Source organism: Scyliorhinus torazame, chromosome 9 (assembly GCF_047496885.1).
Source record: "Scyliorhinus torazame isolate Kashiwa2021f chromosome 9, sScyTor2.1, whole genome shotgun sequence".
In the NCBI taxonomy this organism is placed as follows: Eukaryota; Metazoa; Chordata; class Chondrichthyes; order Carcharhiniformes; family Scyliorhinidae; genus Scyliorhinus; species Scyliorhinus torazame.
Genome location: NC_092715.1, coordinates 212,465,152 through 212,488,553, shown reverse-complemented (window position 1 = coordinate 212,488,553; position 23,402 = coordinate 212,465,152). Strand labels below are relative to the sequence as shown.

Sequence of the window (23,402 nt, the reverse complement as noted above, 5' to 3'; positions counted from 1 at the left end):
CTTACTTGCAGTACGTTATTCGTAACATTTGAGACAGTCATGGGCAGTATTCAAAAGTTTAGCCAATTTTATAACTTACTCACATTCCTACAAATTCAATAATTTTCACGAATCATTTTATTTTCCAGTATATTTTAGCTAATATTTTAAAGGACCTCCCTCTATAATTGTTGAATCCAACACCATTGATCAAAAACTGAAATGGACCAGCTTTATTAATACTATGGCTACCAGGGCAGGTCAATATCTAGGAATCCTACGGTGAATAATTCACCTCCTGACCCTCCCCAAAGCCTGTCCACCATCGAGAAGGTACAAGTCAGGAGTGTAATGGAATTCTCTCCACTTCCTGGATGAGCGCAGCTCCAACAACACTCAAGAAGCTCAAAGCAGGACAAAGCAGCCCTCTTGATTGGTACCCCTTCTTCAAACATTCAAACCTTCCAACACCGACGAACAGTGGGGTCGTGTGGACCATCTACAAGGTTCACTGCAGTAACTCGTCAAGGTTCCTTAGACAGCATCTTCCAAACGCAAGACCACTACCATCTAGAAGGACAAGAGCAGCAGATACCCGGGGACCCCACCACCTGTAGGTTCCCCTCCAAGTCATTCTTGCCCTGACTGGAAATATATCGCTGTTCCTTCACTGTCACTGGGGCAACATCCTGGAACTCTCTCCCTAACAGCACAGTGGGTGTACCTACACCTCAGGGACTGCAGAGGTTCAAGAAGGCAATTCACCACCAACTTCTGAAGGGCAACTAGAGATGGGCAATAAATGCTGATCTAACCAGTGACACTCCCATCTCGTAGATGAATTTTTAAAAGACCAGTCCACATTTGTCAGATCACCTGAGCATTATAAAATTTGTCTTTCCCCAATTTAGAACTTTTACTCCTGTTCTATCTTTATCCTTTTCCATAATTATGCTAAATCTAACTGTATCATGGTCGCTAGTTCCAAATGGCCATCCACTGCTACTTAATCCACTTGTCCAGCATAATTTCCTAAGACTAAATCTAGAATTGCACCCTTGTTGGGCCTGTTACAAGCTGGCTAAAAGAGTTCTCCTAAATGCAGTTCAAGTATTTTGTGCTCTCTGTGCCTATTACACTATTCATACCCAACTGATATTCGGGTAGTTCAAGTCACCAACTATCCACTCAGAAATTGGCTTTCATTTTTGTTCTTCTATCCCTCTCTTGCTATTTTGGGGTCTATAACCCTGTCCCATTAACCTGTATCTCCTACACCACTGGAATTCCCTGTCCCACTGAGGTAGTGCATAGAAGGAGAATAAAATTAGCAAGATGACACCAACCATGCACACGCACATACTATGCATACTTAGACATGAAACAGAGAAATAAATTGGTGTACCTTCCTTAAAATGTAGCGCTCAAGTTTATTACCAGAAGTGGTATATTAATATTGGAGATAGTGGGCCATTATTGGATTTGTTTATTGTCACGTGTGCCGAGGTACAGTGAAAAGTATTTTTCTGCGAGCAGCTCAACAGATCATTAAGTACATGAGAAGAAAAGGGAATAAAAGAAAATAAATAATAGGGCAACACAACATATACAATGTAACTACATAAGCACTGGCATCGGATGAAGCATACAGGGTGTAGTGTTAATGAGGTCAGTACATAAGAGGGTCATTTAGGAGTCTGGTGACAGCGGGGAAGAAGCTGTTTTTGAGTCTGTTCGTGCGTGTTCTCAGACTTCTGTATCTCCAGCCCGATGGAAGAAGTTGGAAGGGTGAGTAAGCCGGGTGGGAGGGATCTTTGATTATACTGCCCACTTTCCCCAGGCAGCGGGAGGTGTAGATGGAGTCAATGGATGGGAGGCAGGTTCGTGTGATGGACTGGGCAGTGTTCACGACTCTCTGAAGTTTCTTGCGGTCCTGTGCCGAGCAGTTGCCATACCAGGCTGTGATGCAGCCCGATAGGATGCTTTCTATGGTGCATCTGTAAAAGTTGGTAAGAATCAATGTGGACATGCCGAATTTCCTTAATTTCCTGAGGAAGTATAGGCGTTGTTGTGCTTTCTTGGTGGTAGCGTCGACGTGGGTGGACCAGGACAGATTTTGGGAGATGTGCACCCCTAGGAATTTGAAACTGCTAACCATCTCCACCTCGGCCCCGTTGATGCTGACAGGGGTGTGTACAGTACTTTGCTCCCTGAAGTCAATTACCAGCTCTTTAGTTTTGCTGGCATTGAGGGAGAGATTGTTGTCGCTACACCACTCCACTAGGTTCTCTATCTCCCTCCTGTATTCGGACTCATCGTTATTCGAGATCCGGCCCACTATGGTCGTATCGTCAGCAAACTTGTAGATGGAGTTGGAACCAAGTTTTGCAACGCAGTCGTGTGTGTACAGGGAGTAGAGTAGGGGCTAAGTACGCAGCCTTGCGGGGCGCTGGTGTTGAGGACTATTGTGAAAATGAAATGAAAATCGCTTATTGTCACAAGTAGGTTTCAATGAAGTTACTGTGAAAAGTCCCTAGTCGCCACATTCCAGTGCCTGTTCGGGGAGGCTGTTACGGAAATTGAACCGTGCTGCTGGCCTGCCTTGGTCTGCTTTCAAAGCCAGCGATTTAGCCCTGTGCTAAACAGCCCCTAATGCAGTTCTGGATAGGTAGAACACGTTGTGCTACTATATAATGTAAACAATACAGCATTCTTCAGAGACATTTATAGATGTTAACTAAAGTCCTATCAGTGATTGGACAGTGATTGGACAGTGTGGCCTAGCTAGAACCTTAGTTAGGCCACACTTGGGGTATAGTGTTCAATTCTGGTCGCCACACTACCAGAAGGGTGTGGATGCTTTAGAGAGGGTGCAGAAGAGATTTACCAGAATGTTGCCTGGTATGGGAGGGCATTAGCTATGAGGAGCGGTTGAATAAACTCGGTTTGTTCTCACTGGAACGACGGAGGTGAGGGGCGACCTGATAGAGGTCTACAAAATTATGAGGGGCATAGACAGAGTGGATAGTCAGAGGCTTTTCCCCAGGGTAGAGGGGTCAATTACTAGGGGGCATAGGTTTAAGGTGAGAGGGACAAGGTTTAGAGGAGATGTACAAGGCAAGTTTTTTACACAGAGGATAGTGGGTGCCTGGAACTCGCTACCGGAGGAGGTGGTGGAAGCAGGGACGATAGGGACATTTAAGGGGCATCTTGACAAATACATGAATAGGATGGGAATAGAGGGATACGGACCCAGGAAGTGTAGAAGATTGTAGTTTAGTCGGGCAGCATGGTCGGCACGGGCTTGGAGGGCCGAAGGGTCTGTTCCTGTGCTGTACATTTCTTTGTTCTTTGTTCTTTGATTGGATAGCATATTCCTCACTTCACATCGTTATCCGTTTCTGCTTTTCTCTCGCCACCAGGCAGCAAGCTAATCTGTCTGGTTCACTTAATTAAACGTTCCCCATCTTCAGATAGCAAATTGAATGCAGATGCAACTGATGCTGATAGTTTCCAACACTGCCTTAGGCTTGTCGAGCAAATCATCCAGCTAATATAAATACAACTATATCTTTGTTTAAACAGTTGTATTTGGTTAGAGGTAGTGAACCTTACTACAAGCCTCTCTATGAGGTTCCTCACCCTTGTGTGAATAGTCTGCTTCCTCTTTGCTAGCGATGTCGATTGATGCAAAATAAAGACATGGTGGTTGCTTCCATCATATCGCCCTGTCACGCCCTGTCACTGGTGTTATTCCATTCTCATGATGTTGCACTATTTGTGCACTGATGAAATGAAAGTCTTTCTTATTCACGTATACAATGGGCTGTGGTTACTGTCCTTGATTGCAACACGTGAACCATAAATTTATGAAAGGAGTTGATGTAGAAGTTTAACTTTGATCTTATTCAATGTGGAGCAGGCTCAAAGGGCTGTGGGGCCCAATCCTGTTCCAGGTTCTTACAGTTCTTATGCTAGCTGATAAAAATGGTTGTGACTTCTCATATTGTTGTCTCCTTTCCATGGCGAAGCTCACAAAGCTGCTTCTCAGGAAGCACAGCTTCTGTAAACTGCTTGACTCATCAGTGACCTGAAGTCAGCCTAATGCCGTAACAGTGGATGGATCTGGTTGAAAAAAATATCCACACGGTGATTACATTTGCAGAAATAGGCAGGATTGTCTATCCCTGTTGCGATGCCTGGAGGTCCACTTTGAGTAACGTCTTGAAGGCACACGTGATGAGGACAAATCTCTTTGGACATGTGGAAGTAACTTTGCCTATGTTGCAAGACTTGGATGTTGAGGCGGGGCAGAGGCAGGCCAGCATTATACATTAAGAACTCAAAGCAAAGGACAAATCCTATGTGTGCTGCTTGTTTCTATAATGAACATGTTGTACAGTATCGATTAACAGTATCAATTAATGAGAACCTTATATATTATGGTAAAGGAGGAAGTCACAAAGATTCAGAAAAGACTGTTTTGACCTTGACTTGTGGGGTCTCTTGCTACAGCTAACCACTACCCAAACTCTTTCAACAGGTAAAAAATTAAGCAAGAGATACCAAAATGAACTTGGAACCTTGGGAAAACATGTTTGCAAGTATCCAGTCTGGCCTGTGCTGGACATTTCTCACACTTCTGATTTCAATCATCTTTTTTTTTACTTTGACATATTCTAGTAGCTGTTTCTGGTGTCTTTCACTGGATACATGTGCCGTTAACTCTTCCTCATTCGAGTCAGAGTTACTTTGTTTTACATAATGATCACATTGGTTGACAATGTAAAGGAAACAGTTACCAGTAAAACTGACAAAACCATTTTGTTTAAGGGCGAACCAGAAGAGCATTCATTTTACCCAAGGGAGCTAGAAACCTTGATATCTCTGAATCAAGGCACACGAGAGTTCTTTTTGGTAAGTAATCAGGAAAAGGGAGGAAGGGGCATCAGAGCATTCATTTTGCAACAATGCTCATTATTCTGTCCATCCACTAGCTCAGTGCTCACTCAGGGCGAGTAGGTCATCACGTCAGAAGCTGAACAGTCAATGGACCTTGTGGCAAACACGTATGTTGTCCGTCCCCCCCCGGGTACAGAGAAACATTTGACCTAAGTGTATGTGTGCATCATGCCACAAGCCTGGTTGGCTATTTCTCAGCCAGAATTTGCAAAATGTACTTTTGATGCCTGCTTCAACCCAATATTTCACTCGAATGCCATAGTAACCGCCACTGTGTTTTCTTTCTTTTTTGCTCCTATCTTTGACCTTAACACATGCAAAGGCTACTTAAAGATGTTTGACATCCCATCTGGTTCTAGACATGTGTTCATCCAAGAAGACGAGGTTTCTCCTCACATTCTTGGTAAGTACTAACCTGCTGCTGCTTGACAACTTTGCTCAGTGAAGGAACTGAGTTACATTTTAAGCACTAATCAGAATACATTCATCGCTTGTGCAGAGATCCCCTGTTGGTCACCAACATGTATTCAAAACGTACGATGCTTCCTTCTGAACTGTGCAGGCCTAATTTCACAAACTTCGCTCTGCCAATGTAGGCTTGCACTTGGACAGAATGGTATCCGGAATGCAGGCGCCTGTCACCACATGGTTTTTCAACAATGGTCAGAAAATCATTGGTGGGTCACATCTAAATTCCTGATATGCATTCCCAATTGTCAAGGCTCTGCGCCAGAAGCTACTTTCCAAAATTAGTCCGAGTATTAGAATAAAAGATACACTATTTTCATTACTAAGCCGGTTACTTTTATTATTAAACTAATTCAATGATGTGATTGTTGAGAATTCTACAAGGACATTACTCAGAGCGACTGTGACGAGACTTCTATAAGTCCGTCTGTGCTGAAATGAAAAGTTACGCTACCTCCATAATTTGTTGTCTTTCTCCAAAAGGTAGTGTCTCTTTGTTGGAATAGTGTTCTAAGACTACTAATGTACTGTGTACCGATTGTATCTTGCTCAAGTGCCTATTATTCATGTCAGAGCTTAGATTAGCAGCCTTTCTGGTCATACATTACATAACAGACAAACGGCAACCCCATCCTCACTCTGCCTCCACATGCGCAACTCTAGCTGAATGCCCCTCCTGAGGGATCCTGAAGCCGAAACTGGTTATTCTGCTGGCACTCCTGAGGTCAGTCCGTCAGCACAAGTTGAGGGCCTCACCTGGGGCTTCTTCAACTGGACTGACAAAACAGGCGGCACGGTGACACAGTGGTAAGCACTGCTACCTCACAGGACCAGGGATTCAGGTTCGATTCTGTCCTTGGATGACTGTGTGAAGTCTGCACGTTCTCCACATGTCTGCGTGAGTTTCCTCTGGGTGCCCCTGTTTTCTCCCGAAGTCCAAACGTTAGGTGGGTTGGCCATGCTAAATTGCCCCTTAGTGTCCAGTGGTTAGGTGGGGTTACAGGAGATATGACGGAGGAGTGGGCCTGGGTGTGGTGCTCTTTCAGAGCGGCCATGCAGACTCAATGAGTTGAATGGCCTCCTTGTGCCCTGTAGAGATTCTATGATACTATCAACTGAGAAATTTGGGTTACCCTGATGCATTGCCAAGAAACCAGATCAAAGTTTATACCTGGCAGAGAAACCTGGACAGCAGACAACTCAGCTTTAGGTATGGCAGGTAGAGAGCTCACACAGGTTTGGGACAGGCAGAGAGCTCACACAGGTTTGGGACAGGCAGAGAGCTCACACGGGTTTGGGACGGACAGGCAGAGAACTCACACAGGTTTGGGACGGACATGCAGAGAGCTCTCACAGGCTTGGGACGGACAGAGAGCTCACACAGGTTTGGGACGGAAAGGCAGAGAGCTCACACAGGTTTGGGACGGACAGGCAGAGAGCTCACACAGGTTTGGGACGGACAGGCAGAGAGCTCACACAGGCTTGGGACGGACAGAGAGCTCACACCGGTTTGGGACGGACAGAGAGCTCACACAGGTTTGGGACGGACAGGCAGAGAACTCACACAGGTTTGGGACGGACAGGCAGAGAGCTCACAGAGGTTTGGGACGGAAAGGCAGAGAGCTCACACAGGTTTGGGACGGACAGGCAGAGAGCTCACACAGGTTTGGGACGGACAGGCAGAGAGCTCACACAGGTTTGGGACGGACAGGCAGAGAGCTCACAGAGGTTTGGGACGGACAGGCAGAGAGCTCGCACAGGTTTGGGATGAACAGGCAGAGAGCTCACACAGGTTTGGGACGGACAGGCAGAGAGCTCACACAGGTTTGGGACAGGCAGAGAACTCTCATAGATTTGGGACAGACAGGCAGAGAGCTCACACCGGTTTGGGACGGACAGAGAGCTCACACAGGTTTGGGACGGACAGGCAGAGAGCTCACACAGGTTTGGGACCGACAGGCAGAGAGCTCACACCAGTTTGGGACGGACAGGCAGAGAGCTCACAGAGGTTTGGGACGGACAGGCAGAGAGCTCACACAGGTTTGGGACAGGCAGAGAACTCTCATAGATTTGGGACGGACAGGCAGAGAGCTCACACAGGTTTGGGACGGAAAGGCAGAGAGCTCACACAGGTTTGGGACGGACAGGCAGAGAGCTCACACAGGTTTGGGACAGGCAGAGAACTCTCATAGATTTGGGACGGACAGGCAGAGAGCTCACACAGGTTTGGGACGGAAAGGCAGAGAGCTCACACAGGTTTGGGACGGACAGGCAGAGATCTCGCACAGGTTTGGGACGGACAGGCAGAGAGCTCACACAGGTTTGGGACGGACAGGCAGAGAGCTCACACAGGTTTGGGACAGGCAGAGAACTCTCATAGATTTGGGACGGACAGGCAGAGAGCTCACACAGGTTTGGGACGTACAGGCAGAGAGCTCACACAGGTTTGGGACGGACAGGCAGAGAGCTCACACAGGTTTGGGACGGACAGGCAGAGAGCTCACACAGGTTTGGGACGGACAGGCAGAGAGCTCACACAGGTTTGGGACGGACAGGCAGAGAGCTCACACAGGTTTGGGACGGAAAGGCAGAGAGCTCACACAGGTTTGGGACGGAAAGGCAGAGAGCTCACACAGGTTTGGGACGGACAGGCAGAGAGCTCACACAGGTTTGGGACGGACAGGCAGAGAGCTCACACAGGTTTGGGACGGACAGGCAGAGAGCTCACAGAGGTTTGGGACGGACAGGCAGAGAGCTCGCACAGGTTTGGGATGGACAGGCAGAGAGCTCACACAGGTTTGGGACGGACAGGCAGAGAGCTCACACAGGTTTGGGACAGGCAGAGAACTCTCATAGATTTGGGACGGACAGGCAGAGAGCTCACACCGGTTTGGGACGGACAGAGAGCTCACACAGGTTTGGGACGGACAGGCAGAGAGCTCACACAGGTTTGGGACCGACAGGCAGAGAGCTCACAGAGGTTTGGGACGGACAGGCAGAGAGCTCACACAGGTTTGGGACCGACAGGCAGAGAGCTCACAGAGGTTTGGGACGGACAGGCAGAGAGCTCGCACAGGTTTGGGACGGACAGGCAGAGAGCTCACACAGGTTTGGGACGGACAGGCAGAGAGCTCACACAGGTTTGGGACAGGCAGAGAACTCTCATAGATTTGGGACGGACAGGCAGAGAGCTCACACAGGTTTGGGACGGACAGGCAGAGAGCTCACACAGGTTTGGGACAGACAGGCAGAGAACTCTCATAGATTTGGGACAGGCAGAGAGCTCACACAGGTTTGGGACGGACAGGCAGAGAGCTCACACAGGTTTGGGACGGACAGGCAGAGAGCTCGCACAGGTTTGGGACGGACAGGCAGAGAGCTCACACAGGTTTGGGACGGACAGGCAGAGAGCTCGCACAGGTTTGGGACAGACAGAGAGATCGGGTTTGGGACGGGCAGAGAGCTGCTCGGGTTTCGGTCGGGCAGAGAGCTCGGGTTTGGGACGGGCAGAGAGCTCGGGTTTGGGATGGGCAGAGAGCACGGGTTTGGGATGGGCAGAGAGCTCGGGTTTCGGTCGGGCAGAGAGCTCGGGTTTGGAACAGGCAGAGAGCTCGGGTTTGGGATGGGCAGAGAGCTCGGGTTTGGGTCGGGCAGAGAGCTCGGGTTTGGGATGGGCAGAGAGCTCGGGTTTGGGTCGGGCAGAGAGCTCGGGTTTGGGACGGTCAGAGAGCTCGGGTTTCGAACAGGCAGAGAGCTCTGGTTTGGGTCGGGCAGAGAGCTCGGGTTTGGAATGGGCAGAGTGCTCGGGTTTGGGATGGGCAGAGAGCTCGGGTTTGGGTCGGGCAGAGAGCTCGGGTTTGGGACGGGCAGAGAGCTCGGGTTTGGGTCGGGCAGAGAGCTCGGGTTTGGGTCGGGCTGAGAGCTCGGGTTTGGGACGGGCTGAGAGCTCGGGTTTGGGTCGGGCAGAGAGCTCGGGTTTGGGTCGGGCTGAGAGCTCGGGTTTGGGTCGGGCAGAGAGCTCGGGTTTCGAACAGGCAGAGAGCTCTGGTTTGGGACGGGCAGAGAGCTCTGGTTTGGGATGGGCAGAGAGCTCGGGTTTGGGTCAGGCAGAGAGCTCGGGTTTGGGACGGTCAGAGAGCTCGGGTTTGGGACGGGCAGAGAGCTCGGGTTTGGGACGGGCAGAGAGCTCGGGTTTGGGTCGGGCAGGGAGCTTGGGTTTGGGTGAGGCAGAGAGCTCGGGTTTGGGTCGGGCAGAGAGCTCGGGTTTGGGCTGGGCAGAGAGCTCGGGTTTGGGTGAGGCAGAGAGCTCGGGTTTGGGTCGGGCAGGGAGCTTGGGTTTGGGATGGGCAGAGAGCTCGGGTTTGGGATGGGCAGAGAGCTCGGGTTTGGGATGGGCAGAGAGCTCGGGTTTGGGTCGGGCAGAGAGCTCGGGTTTGGGATGGGCAGAGAGCTCGGGTTTGGGTGAGGCAGAGAGCTCGTGTTTGGGATGGGCAGAGAGCTCGGGTTAGGGTTGGGCAGAGAGCTCGGGTTTGGGACGGGCAGAGAGCTCGGGTTTGGGATTGGCAGAGAGCTCGTGTTTGGGATGGGCAGAGAGCTCGGGTTTGGGACGGGCAGAGAGCTCGGGTTTGGGACGGGCAGAGAGCTCGGGTTTGGGACGGGCAGAGAGCTCGGGTTTGGGACGGGCAGAGAGCTCGGGTTTCTGTCGGGCAGAGAGCTCGGGTTTGGGTCGGGCAGAGAGCTCGGGTTTGGGATGGGCAGAGAGCTCGGGTTTCGGTCGGGCCGAGAGCATGGGTTTGGGACGGTCCGAGAGCTCGGGTTTGGGAAGGGCAGAGAGCCCGGGTTTGGGATGGGCAGAGAGCTCGGGTTTCGGTCGGGCAGAGAGCTCGGGTTTGGAACAGTCAGAGAGCTCTGGTTTGGCATGGGCAGAGAGCTCGGGTTTGGTATGGGCAGAGAGCTCGGGTTTGGGTCGGGCTGAGAGCTCGGGTTTGGGATGGGCAGAGAGCTCGGGTTTCGGTCGGGCAGAGAGCTCGGGTTTCGAACAGTCAGAGAGCTCTGGTTTCGGATGGGCAGAGAGCTCGGGTTTGGGACGGGCAGAGAGCTCGGGTTTGGGACGGGCAGAGAGCTCGGGTTTGGGACGGGCAGAGAGCTCGGGTTTGGGACGGGCAGAGAGCTCGTGTTTGTGACGGGCAGAGAGCTCGGGTTTGGGACGGGCAGAGAGCCCGGGTTTGGGTCGGGCAGAGAGCTCGGGTTTGGGATGGGCAGAGAGCTCGGGTTTGGGTCGGGCAGAGAGCTCGGGTTTGGGACGGGCAGAGAGCTCGTGTTTGGGATGGGCAGAGAGCCCGGGTTTGGGTCGGGCAGAGAGCTCGGGTTTGGGATTGGCAGAGAGCTCGGTTTGGGTTGGGCAGAGAGCCCGGGTTTGGGTCGGGCAGAGAGCTCGGGTTTGGGACGGGCAGAGAGCTCGGGTTTGGGACAGGCAGAGAGCTCGGGTTTGGGATGGGCAGAGAGCTCGGGTTTCGGTCGGGCAGAGAGCTCGGGTTTGGAACAGGCAGAGAGCTCTGGTTTGGCATGGGCAGAGAGCTCGGGTTTGGATCGGGCAGAGAGCTCGGGTTTGGGTCGGGCAGAGAGCTCGGGTTTGGGATGGGCAGAGAGCTCGGGTTTCGGTCGGGCCGAGAGCTCGGGTTTGGGACCGGCAGAGAGCTCGGGTTTGGGACGGGCAGAGAGCTCGGGTTTGGGACGGGCAGAGAGCTCGGGTTTGGGTCAGGCAGAGAGCCCGGGTTTGGGACGGGCAGAGAGCTCGGGTTTGGGTCGGGCAGAGAGCTCGGTTTTCGGTCGGGCCGAGAGCTCGGGTTTGGGACGGTCCGAGAGCTCGGGTTTGGGTCGGGCAGAGAGCTCGGGTTTGGGATGGGCAGAGAGCTCGGTTTTCGGTCGGGCCGAGAGCTCGGGTTTGGGACGGTCCGAGAGCTCGGGTTTGGGATGGGCAGAGAGATCGGGTTTGGGACGGTCCGAGAGCTCGGGTTTGGGATGGGCAGAGAGATCGGGTTTGAGTCGGGCAGAGAGCTCTGGTTTGGGACGGGCAGAGAGATCGGGTTTGGGTCGGGCAGAGAGCTCGGTTTGGGATGGGCAGAGGGCTCGGCTTTGGGTTGGGCAGAGAGCTCGGGTTGGGACGGGCATGGAGCTCGGGTTTGGGATGGGCAGAGGGCTCGGCTTTGGGTTGGGCAGAGAGCTCGGGTTGGGACGGGCATGGAGCTCGGGTTTGGGACGGGCAGAGAGCTCGGGTTTGGGATGGGCAGAGGGCTCGGCTTTGGGTTGGGCAGAGAGCTCGGGTTGGGACGGGCATGGAGCTCGGGTTTGGGACGGGCAGAGAGCTCGGGTTTGGGATGGGCAGAGGGCTCGGGCTTCGGTTGGGTAGAGAGCACTGGTTTGGGACAGGCAGTGAGCTCGGGTTTGGGACAGGCAGAGAGCTCGGGTTTGGGACAGGCAGAGAGCTCTGGTTTGGCACAGGCAGAGAGCTCGGGTTTGGGACGGGCAGAGAGCTCGGGTTTGGGACGGGCAGAGAGCTCGGGTTTGGGTCGGGCAGAGAGCTCGGGTTTGGGATGGGCAGAGAGCTCGGGTTTGGGTCGGGCAGAGAGCTCTGGTTTGGCACAGGCAGAGAGCTCGGGTTTGGGACGGGCAGAGAGCTCGGGTTTGGGACGGGCAGAGAGCTCGGGTTTGGGTCGGCAGAGAGCTCGGGTTTGGGTCGGGCAGAGAGCTCGGGTTTGGGACGGGCAGAGAGCTCGGGTTTGGGATGGGCAGAGAGCTCGGGTTTGGGTCGGGCAGAGAGCTCGGGTTTGGGATGGGCAGAGAGCTCGGGTTTGGGACGGGCAGAGAGCTCGGGTTTGGGACGGGCAGAGAGCTCGGGTTTGGGACGGGCAGAGAGCTCGGGTTTGGGTCGGGCAGAGAGCTCAGGTTTGGGTCGGGCAGAGAGCTCGGGTTTCGGTCGGGCAGAGAGCTCGGGTTTGGGACGGGCAGAGAGCTCGGGTTTGGGATGGGCAGAGAGCTCGCGTTTCGGTCGGGCAGAGAGCTCGGGTCTGGGTCGGGCAGAGAGCTCAGGTCTGGGTCGGGCAGAGAGCTCGGGTTTCGGTAGGGCAGAGAGCTCGGGTTTGGGACGGGCAGAGAGCTCGGGTTTGGGAAGGGCAGAGAGCCCGGGTTTGGGACGGGCAGAGAGCTCGGGTTTGGGACGGGCAGAGAGCTCGGGTTTGGGAAGGGCAGAGAGCCCGGGTTTGGGTCGGGCAGAGAGCTCGGGTTTGGGTCGGGCAGAGAGCTCGGGTTTGGGTCGGGCAGAGAGCTCTGGTTTGGGACGGGCAGAGAGCTCGGTTTTGGGATGGGCAGAGAGCTCGGTTTTGGGTCGGGCAGAGAGCTCGGGTTTGGGACGGGCAGAGAGCTCGGGTTTGGGACGGGCAGAGAGCTCGGGTTTCGGTCGGGCAGAGAGCTCGGGTTTGGGTCGGGCAGAGAGCTCGTGTTTGGGACGGGCAGAGAGCTCGGGTTTGGGACGGGCAGAGAGCCCGGGTTTCGGTCGGGCAGAGAGCTCGTGTTTGGGACGAGCAGAGAGCTCGGGTTTGGGTCGGGCAGAGAGCTCAGGTTTGGGACGGGCAGAGAGCTCGGTTTTGGGATGGGCAGAGAGCTCGGGTTTGGGACGGGCAGAGAGCTCGGGTTTCGGTCGGGCAGAGAGCTCAGGTTTGGGACGGGCAGAGAGCTCGGGTTTGGGATGGGCAGAGGGCTCGGGCTTCGGTCGGGCAGAGAGCTCTGGTTTGGGACAGGCAGAGAGCTCGGGTTTGGGACAGGCAGAGAGCTCGGGTTTGGGACAGGCAGAGAGCTCGGGTTTGGGTCGGGCAGAGAGCTCGGGTTTGGGTCGGGCAGAGAGCTCGGGTTTGGGACAGGCAGAGAGCACAGGTCTGGGTCGGGCAGAGAGCTCGGATTTCGGTAGGGCAGAGAGCTCGGGTTTGGGACAGGCAGAGAGCTCGGGTTTCGGTCGGGCAGAGAGCTCGGGTTTGGGATGGGCAGAGAGCTCGGGTTTGGGAAGGGCAGAGAGCTCGCGTTTGGGTAGGGCAGAGAGCTCGGGTTTCGGTCGGGCAGAGAGCACTGGTTTGGGACAGGCAGAGAGCTCGGGTTTGGGATGGGCAGAGAGCTCGGGTTTGGGTCGGGCAGAGAGCACTGGTTTGGGACAGGCAGAGAGCTCGGGTTTGGGACAGGCAGAGAGCTCGGGTTTGGGTCGGGCAGAGAGCTCGGGTTTGGGTCGGGCAGAGAGCTTGGGTTTGGGTCGGGCAGAGAGCTCGGGTTTGGGACGGGCAGAGAGCTCGGGTTTGGGACGGGCTGAGAGCTCGGGTTTGGGTCGGGCAGAGAGCTCGGGTTTGGGACGGGCAGAGAGCTCGTGTTTGGGTTGGGCAGAGAGCTCGGGTTTGGGACGGGCAGAGATCTCGTGTTTGGGATGGGCAGAGAGCTCGGGTTTGGGATGGGCAGAGAGCTCGGGTTTGGGACGGGCAGAGAGCTCGTGTTTGGGACGGGCAGAGAGCTCGGGTTTGGGACGGGCAGAGAGCTCGTGTTTGGGACGGGCAGAGAGCTCGGGTTTGGGTCGGGCAGAGAGCTCGTGTTTGGGTTGGGCAGAGAGCTCGGGTTTGGGACGGGCAGAGAGCTCGTGTTTGGGACGGGCAGAGAGCTCGGGTTTGGGACGGGCAGAGAGCTCGGGTTTGGGACGGGCAGAGAGCTCGGGTTTGGGACGGGCTGAGAGCTCGGGTTTCGGTCGGGCAGAGAGCTCGGGTTTCGGTCGGGCAGAGAGCTCGTGTTTGGGACGGGCACAGAGCTCGGGTTTGGGACGGGCACAGAGCTCGGGTTTGGGACGGGCAGAGAGCTCGTGTTTGGGACGGGCAGAGAGCTCGGGTTTGGGTCGGGCAGAGAGCTCGTGTTTGGGATGGGCAGAGAGCTCGTGTTTGGGATGGGCAGAGAGCTCGGGTTTGGGACGGGCACAGAGCTCGGGTTTGGGACGGGCACAGAGCTCGGGTTTGGGACGGGCAGAGAGCTCGGGTTTGGGTCGGGCAGAGAGCTCGGGTTTGGGACGGGCAGAGAGCTCGGGTTTGGGTCGGGCAGAGAGCTCGGGTTTGGGATGGGCAGAGAGCTCGGGTTTGGGTCGGGCAGAGAGCTCGGGTTTGGGATGGGCAGAGAGCTCGGGTTTGGGTAGGGCAAAGAGCTCGGGTTTGGGACGGGCAGGGAGCTCGGGTTTGGGTCGGGCAGAGAGCTCGGGTTTGGGATGGGCAGAGAGCTCGGGTTTGGGTCGGGCAGAGAGCACTGGTTTGGGACAGGCAGAGAGCTCGGGTTTGGGACGGGCAGAGAGCTCGGGTTTGGGTCGGGCAGAGAGCTCGGGTTTCGGTCGGGCAGAGAGCTCGTGTTTGGGACGGGCAGAGAGCTCGTGTTTGGGACGGGCAGAGAGCTCGTGTTTGGTATGGGCAGAGAGCTCGGGTTTGGGATGGGCAGAGAGCTCGGGTTTGGGACGAGCAGAGAGCTCGGGTTTGGGATGGGCAGAGAGCTCGGGTTTGGGACGGGCAGAGAGCTCGGGTTTGGGTCGGGCAGAGAGCTCTGGTTTGGGTCGGGCAGAGAGCTCGGCTTTGTGATGGGCAGAGGGCTCGGGTTTCGGTCGGGCAGAGAGCTCGGGTTTGGGTCGGGCAGAGAGCTCTGGTTTGGGTCGGGCAGAGAGCTCTGGTTTGTGATGGGCAGAGGGCTCGGGTTTCGGTCGGGCAGAGAGCTCGGGTTTGGGTCGGGCAGAGAGCTCGGGTTTCGGTCGGGCAGAGAGCTCGGGTTTGGGACGGGCAGAGAGCTCGGGTTTGGGTCGGGCAGAGAGCTCGTGTTTGGGACGGGCAGGGAACTCGGGTTTGGGATGGGCAGAGAGCTCGGGTTTGGGTCGGGCAGAGAGCTCGGGTTTGGGACGGGCAGAGAGCTCGGGTTTGGGACGGGCAGAGAGCTCGGGTTTGGGACGGGCAGGGAACTCGGGTTTGGGATGGGCAGGGAACTCGGGTTTGGGACGGGCAGGGAACTCGGGTTTGGGATGGGCAGAGAGCTCGGGTTTGGGACGGGCAGAGAGCTCGGGTTTGGGACGGGCAGAGAGCTCGTGTTTGGGACGGGCAGGGAACTCGGGTTTGGGATGGGCAGAGAGCTCGGGTTTGGGTCGGGCAGAGAGCTCGGGTTTGGGACGGGCAGAGAGCTCGGGTTTGGGACGGGCAGAGAGATCGGGTTTGGGATGGGCAGAGAGCTCGGGTTTGGGTCGGGCAGAGAGCTCGGGTTTGGGACGGGCAGAGAGCTCGGGTTTGGGTCGGGCAGAGAGCTCGGGTTTGGGATGGGCAGAGAGCTCGGGTTTGGGACGGGCAGAGAGCTCGGGTTTGGGTCGGGCAGAGAGCTCGGGTTTCTGTCGGGCAGAGAGCTCGGGTTTGGGACGGGCAGAGAGCTCGGGTTTGGGACGGGCAGAGAGCTCGGGTTTGGGACGGGCAGAGAGCTCGGGTTTGGGACGGACAGAGAGCTCTGGTTTGGGTCGAGCAGAGAGCTCGGGTTTGGGATGGGCAGAGAGCTCGGGTTTGGGATTGGCAGAGAGCTCGGGTTTGGGATGGGCAGAGAGCTCGGGTTTGGGATGGGCAGAGAGCTCGGGTTTGGGACGGGCAGAGAGCTCGGGTTTGGGACGGACAGAGAGCTCTGGTTTGGGTCGAGCAGAGAGCTCGGGTTTGGGATGGGCAGAGAGCTCGGGTTTGGGATTGGCAGAGAGCTCGGGTTTGGGATGGGCAGAGAGCTCGGGTTTGGGATGGGCAGAGAGCTCGGGTTTGGGACGGGCAGAGAGCTCGGGTTTGGGACGGGCAGAGAGCTCGGGTTTGGGTCGAGCAGAGAGCTCGGGTTTGGGATGGGCAGAGAGCTCGGCTTTGGGATGGGCAGAGAGCTCGGGTTGGTTTGGGCAGAGAGCTCGGGTTTGGGATGGGCAGAGAGCTCGGACTTGGGATGGGCAGAGAGCTCGGACTTGGGATGGGCAGAGAGCTCCGGTTTGGGATGGGCAGAGAGCTCGGGTTTGGGATGAGCAGAGAGCTCGGGTTTGGGATGGGCAGAGAGCTCGGGTTTGGGATGGGCAGAGAGCTCGGGTTTGGGATTGGCAGAGAGCTCGGTTTGGGTTGGGCAGAGAGCTCGGGTTTGGGATGGGCAGAGAGCTCGGACTTGGGATGGGCAGAGAGCTCGGGTTTGGGATGAGCAGAGAGCTCGGGTTTGGGATGGGCAGAGAGCTCGGGTTTGGGATGGGCAGAGAGCTCCTCCCCCACTCCTGTCACATCACTCCTTCCAGTTTACACTGGAATTCTTCCTTCATTCTTCCAGTTTACACTAGCACTCACTGTCCATAGTCTAGTTTATGCTGTCTCTTTAGTTCGTATAATTCATATACTTTCCCTTGTTCCTAGTCAGCCTCAATTCATTGCTCCCAAGTTTGACGACCCCCCACCTTGCTACTGCAATAACTTCTGTTTTCACAAAGTCAGGTCATGGAATCATAGAATCTCTACAGTGCAGAAGGAGTCCTTTCGGCCCATCGAGTCCACACCGGCCCTCTGAAACAGCACCCTACCTAGTCCCACTCCCCCCGCCTATCCCTGTAACCCCACCTAATCTTTGGGACACTAAGGGGCAATTTAGCATGGCCAATCCACCCAACCTGCACTTCTTTAGATTTTTGGAGGAAACCGGAGCATCCAGAGGAAACCCACGCAGACGTGGAGAACATGCAAACTCCACACAGACAGTCACCCAAGGCAGGAATCGAACCTGGGTCCCTGGTGCTGTGATGCAGCAGTGCTAACCAATGTGCCACCGTGCCAATCACTGTGGGAGATCCATATTGACTTTCACATCTTCCCTTCGCCCTCTCCAATATGCTCTCCATCACCTCAGCGTACTAACACGTGATAACAAAACCCAGCTTTCTATTTCAAATGCTGAGAGATGCAACAGTTCCGGAATTCATCACAGGGACTCAAATTAATTCATTAATTAAGGTCATATGGAGTTAAGTTGCCACTGAGCCCTGATTTAACTGAATGGAGAAACAGGCTTGGCTGGGGGTGAAGTGACTTACTCATTTTCTTATGTTCCAAGGCCACCAACCGTAAGAACAGCAACAAAAAATTACATTGTGAGCCAAACAGGAATTATTTGCAGGTTGCATGATAAAATGCAGCACTCCTACTTATAGATCTTTTTTTAGCACTAATCATGTCAGCTTGGTTCAGTTGGTAAAGGCACTCAACTGAGTCAGAAATTTTGTGGGTTCAAAACCCATTCCAGGCCTTGAGAACATTAACTAGGCTGTCACTTCAGTACACTACTGAGGGAGTACTGCACCGTTGAGGTGACGTCTTCTGGATGAGGCATTACACCAAAGCCAGATCTGTCCCCTGAAGTAACAGTAAAAGATCCTGTAGCACTATTAGATAAAAAGACGGAAATATCTTTGCCCGTGTGCGCTCTCAGCCAACCTTTCTTCTGCTTTTTCCTCATTTTCTGTTTATGGATCCTTGTGTGCACATTGACTGCTGGATTTGCTGGGAAAAGGAGATCAGCCATTTAAATGAATTATTACATGCTTTTGACTATTGCTGATAAAGAGACATGCTATTGAATATTTTCATCAACAGGACAGATGCAAGGAAGTCAGATTTCAAAGGGAGCAACAATTTATATTACATGAGAAAAGGGTGGCGATTGGTTGTCAAGTTGGTTGAGTGTGCTAAGAATTACACCAACAATCAATTTATGATAATTAGGCGCATAAGGGGCTCACTTACTCTTACTCAAAGCTACTTATATTAAAATGCAGGGACCTGCCCTCTGCAGGAAAAAGGAACATGTCCAGGCATTATGCCTTTTTTGAATGAAACAGAAGAGTGGGTGGCAATGGGAATGATTCGACCAATTAGAGTCGACCTGACAATTAATCAACACACCTTTCATCTGCAATATATGTTGTTGCTCCCTTTGAAATTTGTCATTCTTGCATCTGTCATGATGAGTCCAAGACAAAAACTTTAACAGCCTGTCTCTTTTTTTTAGCAATACTCAAGTTCTGTACTACCAAGTTGTTACTTGATCCTCCCCATGGTAATGCAGTTTCAAAGTACAAGTTCCCATTTGTGTCACTTTGTTTTTGTGATGTTGACATACGGAGAAGAAGTTAATATGTAATGAAAATGTGTCTCCGAGAGGCATGACAACCCCAGACTGGTTGTTGTTTTCACTTGACCCATAACCATAAAACCCGGGGACTAAAAATAGCAGCAGCAGATGAGCAATAATTATTCAAAGTAACGACATGAGATTTCAATGCTAATTTTTCAAGCCTTATTAGCTATGCTTATTCAATACAATGAACCATTGCTCTATAGTGAGGATTCCATTATGCATTGATAAATAATGTCAGTAGGCAATTTTAACAATTCCTCCCTGTAGTCTTACAAATGTCAGGAAGTAGAAGGATGGTCAAATTCATACCAATGAAGTTGCTGCATTTTAAGGGCTCCCCTAATAGTTTAACAAGGTTGCTCAGTATGTAGGTGGCTCCTGTATGGTAAAAGGATTGTAGGATTGAGTTGCCTCATCTTTGCCAAGGCACAAGTATGGGTGTTATTGTTAGCTTCAGTGCTGACTAGTTGATGATTGAATTATACTGCCAAATGAGAATCATGATTCAGCTTGGCTATTGAATTGTCTACTGACATTGATGAAGCTCACCTTTGAAAATGGCTGTGAGAAAAATCGTAGAGGAATCCGAGCCTTGTGAAACAATAGCATAGAATCCCTACAATGCAAAAGGAGGCCATTCGGCCCATCGAGTATGCACCAACCCTCTGAAAGAACACCTCACCAAGGCCCTATCCCTGTAACCCCACCTAGGGGCAATTTAGCATGGCTAATCCGCCTAACCTGCACATCTTCGGACTGTGGGAGGAAACTGGAGCACCCAGAGGAAACTCACGCAGACACGGGAAGAATGTACGAACTCCAAACAGACAGATCGAACCTGGATCTCTGGCGCTGTAAGGCAGCAGTGCAAACCACTGTGCCACCCCTCAGCATTCCGGAATCCCGCCTTCAATAGGGGAGGGGAAAATGTGGAAAAGAGGGAAAATAAATATGCAATTGGTAAAAACATAACAGAAAGCAGCACGGTAGCATTGTGGATAGCACAATTGCTTCACAGCTCCAGGGTCCCAGGTTCAATTCCGGCTTGGGTCACTGTCTGTGCGGAGTCTTCACATCCTCCCCGTGTGTGCGTGGGTTTCCTCCGGGTGCTCCGGTTTCCTCCAACAGTCCAAAGATGTGCAGGTTAGGTGGATTGGCAATGATAAATTGCCCTTAAGTGTCCAAAATTGCCCTTAGTGTTGGGTGGGGTTACTGGGCTATGGGGATAGGGTGAAAGTGTTGACCTTGAGTAGGGTGCTCTTTCCAAGAGCCGGTGCAGACTTGATGGGCTGAATGGCCTTCTTCTGCACTGTAAATTCTATGATAATCTATGAAAGCAAACGTTGATCAAGATTTGTGTACCTTTCCTGCATGAGTGTTAGGACATAAATATCCAGGACAACGAAAGGCCTTTTGTCCATCAGAACATACCCTCCACTACTGTAAACCCAAAGCACAGTAGCACAGTTGCTTCACAGCACCAGGAACCTGGATTTGATTCCCAGATCAAGTCATTGTCTGTGCGGAGACTGCACTTTCTCCCCGTGTCTGCATGGATCTCGTCCGGGTCCTCTGGTTTCCTCCACAGTCTAAAGATTTGCAGGTTAAGTGTATTGACCATGCTAAATTGCCCTTGGTGTCCAAATAAAAAGGTTAGGTGGGGTTACTGGGATAGGAAGGAGGTGTGGGCTTAAGTAGGATGCTCTTTCCAAGGGCCGATGAAGACTTGATGGGCCAAATGGCCTCCTTCTACACTGTAAATTCAATGATTCAAAGCTCGGCCTCCAGTGCCTTAATTTCCTATCAATATTTATCCCGTGGTAAAATCACTATTGGATCTCATTCTCTCAATGGTTTATTTCTTCTATTAAGACTCATTCATAAAGAATTCTAAATTATTCCTCCATTACCTTAACTTTCATTTAGTCCCTTAACTTGTCCATTGTATTACCCTCTTCAAGTTCCCTAGTCTTGCATTATCCCTCCCCGGCCCCTACTTTCCAACTGTTTTGGTAAAGTGGATTTCCTAATATCTGTTTGAAAACTATTCTTCGTTAAAAGAAGTACTGATTGTAACACAGATATCTTTAACGCAAGCAACTCAATCTACCTTTTCTGCATATTTTGAAATATTTTAACAACATAATGATTGGGCGGGATTCTCCGACCCCCGCCAGGCTGGAGAATCGCCGGGGGGCGGCGTGAATCCCGCCCCGAAGCCGGCTGCTGGATTCTCCGGCGCCAGTTTTTCGGCGGTGGGAATCGCGTTGCGCCGGTCGGGGGCTGTTGGCAGCGGCCCCCCCCCCCAGCGATTCTCCGCCCTGCGATGGGCCGAGTGGCCGTCCGTTTTTGACCAGTCCCGCCAGCGTATATTACACTAGGTCCGTACCGGCGGGACCTGGCTCTGCGGGCGGCCTGCGGAGTCCTCAGGGGGTGGGGGGGGTGCGTGGGGGGATCTGGCCCGTGACCGTGGCCTACTGATCCGCGGGCGGGTCTGTGCCGTGGGGGCACTCTTTCCCTACGCGCCGCCCGCTTTCCCTCCGTGCCGCCCACCGTAACGATCCGCCATGGCCGGAGCGGAGAAGAACCCTCCTGCGCATGCGCTGGGATCACGCCAGTACACGCTGGCGCCAGGCCCTTCGCCGCCGGGCTAGCCCCTGAAGGTGCAGAGGATTCCGCACCTTCTGGGCGGCCTGATGACGGAGTGGATAGCGGAGAATCCCGCCCATCTTTAATTCAGTATTTCCAAAGCCAAATTATTGAAGCAAATTCAGGCATAACTTTGTTGTAAAGATGAACTGAGATCCTGTGATAACTTTTCTGATATATGTTGTTATCCATTTTTGCACACAAAAAACCTTCATTTTATGTCTCAGCTGTCAAGAACCAGGCTACAGGCCACTACATTCTGAATGGCAAAGGGGACAAATCCAAGACAAAGGTTTTTATTGAACTGGGCATAGAGTGGGCATACACCTTGGAGGATGACATAGAAACTCTTCATACAGATGGTCCTTTGCACGATCCTGTTGTGGTCCTGGTGAGTGACTCTCCTGTTGTTTTATTCAGTACAAGAATTTTGCCACGGCTAACAACTTCAGATAATTGGATATTATCATGACCTCCAGGAACGTACACATGAAATTTGCGGTTATAGGACAACATAACTGATCCCCAGCTCCTAACAAGAGGCTGGTCACAAAGAGGATGCAGTGTAGAACTTAGCCACAACAGTCTCGCATATTTCTTCCTACAACCCACACTATGTCCAATAGATACAACCTGTATTTGTATTACAATCATTGGTGTAAGGGAAGTTCTTTTTTTATTATTCGTTCATGGGATGTGGGCGTCGCAGGTTCAGCATTTATTGTCCATCCCTGAGGGCTTTTAAGAGTCAGCCACATTGCTGTGGGTCTGGAGTCACATGTAGGCCAGACCAGGTAAGGGTGACAGATTTCTTTCCCCTAAAGGGCATTAGTGAGCCAGTTGGGTTTTTACAACAATCGACAATGGTCATCATTAGACTTTCACAGTGGAGGAGGAGGTGGACCCGGATCCTTTGGTGCTGATATTTGGGGTTTCAGAGAAGCCGGAGCTCATGGAGAGGAGGAAGGCTGATGTCATGGCCTTCGCCTCTCTGATTGCACGGCGACGAATTTTGCTGGAGTGGCAGTTGACATCGCCACCGGGGGTAGCAGCTTGGTTGGGTGACCTATACGACGTCCTGCGGTTAGAGAAGATAAAGTATGAGTTAAGGGGCTCAGCAGGGGAGTTTGAGAAACAGTGGGGGATGTTTGTGACCGTGTTTGAGGAGCCGTGGGTGGGGGGTGGGGGGGGGGGGTGGGGAGGGGGGGGGAAGAGGTGTGATGGGGAGGGGCGATGAAAAAGGAGGAAAATCTGTACAACTTGTATAGTTGATTGTTGGGAAGAATGTTTCCCGGGGTATTTATTTGCTGTAACTACTTTGATAGAAGTTTGAATAAAATGCATTTTTTAAAAAAAATTAGACTTTCAATTCCAGTTTCCTTTTTAAATTCAAATTCCATCTGCCCTGGTGGGATTTGAACCCATGTCCCCAGAGGATGATTCTAGGTCTCTAGATTGCTTGCTAGTCCAGTGACAATACCATTACGCCACTGCCTCCCCTTCTAATTGCGTATAAACATTTCAGACCTTTGTGCTTCCCAGATCAGGAAGGCCAGTGCTGGAGAGCTGTGTATGCTGTAAGTGTTTCGTCTATTGTGTAATTCAGATTTTGCAGTGTAGCTGTTCTCATTTTATGTAATTTTAAACTTTCTGCAGAGGAGGGAAGGCTGCAGTTTATATTAACCTATCCCTGAATGCCATGCAGGGAGAATCCCTCACATTAGTTCTTGAATTACAGCAGTTTACATTTCCCACCACAGCAGATGTTGAAATTTGAACTGAACAAAAATCTGGAATTGAAACCATTGTCGATTTTCGTAAAAACCCACCCAAGTTCACAAATGTCCTTTTAGGGAAGGAAATCTGCCATCCTTACCTGGTCTGGCCTACATGTGATTGTCGATCCACAGCAACATGGTTGACTCTAAAATGCCCTCTGAAATGGCCACTCAGTTCAAGGGCAATAAGGGATGGGCAATAAATGCAGGCCCAGCCAGCGATGCCCACAAACCATGAATTAATTTGTAAAAATGCATTTAGTGTGGTAAAACACCCAAGTTGATCTAATCGAGCGTAATCAGACAAACATTTCAAATGAGTCAAAAAAGTAGACT

General features: G+C 52.6%; 1 protein-coding gene across 1 annotated transcript in view; it reads left to right on the top strand.

The window, feature by feature from the left end:
* The window catches only part of LOC140429719 (A disintegrin and metalloproteinase with thrombospondin motifs 3-like), a 376,678-nt gene that overhangs the window by 313,927 nt on the left and 39,349 nt on the right, over positions 1-23,402 (top strand). Inside the window, exons 16-17 of the mRNA XM_072517052.1 lie at positions 5,264-5,344; positions 21,516-21,679. Of these exons, the coding sequence (XP_072373153.1) occupies positions 5,264-5,344; positions 21,516-21,679 (245 nt within the window). The remainder of the gene's footprint in view (positions 1-5,263; positions 5,345-21,515; positions 21,680-23,402) is intronic.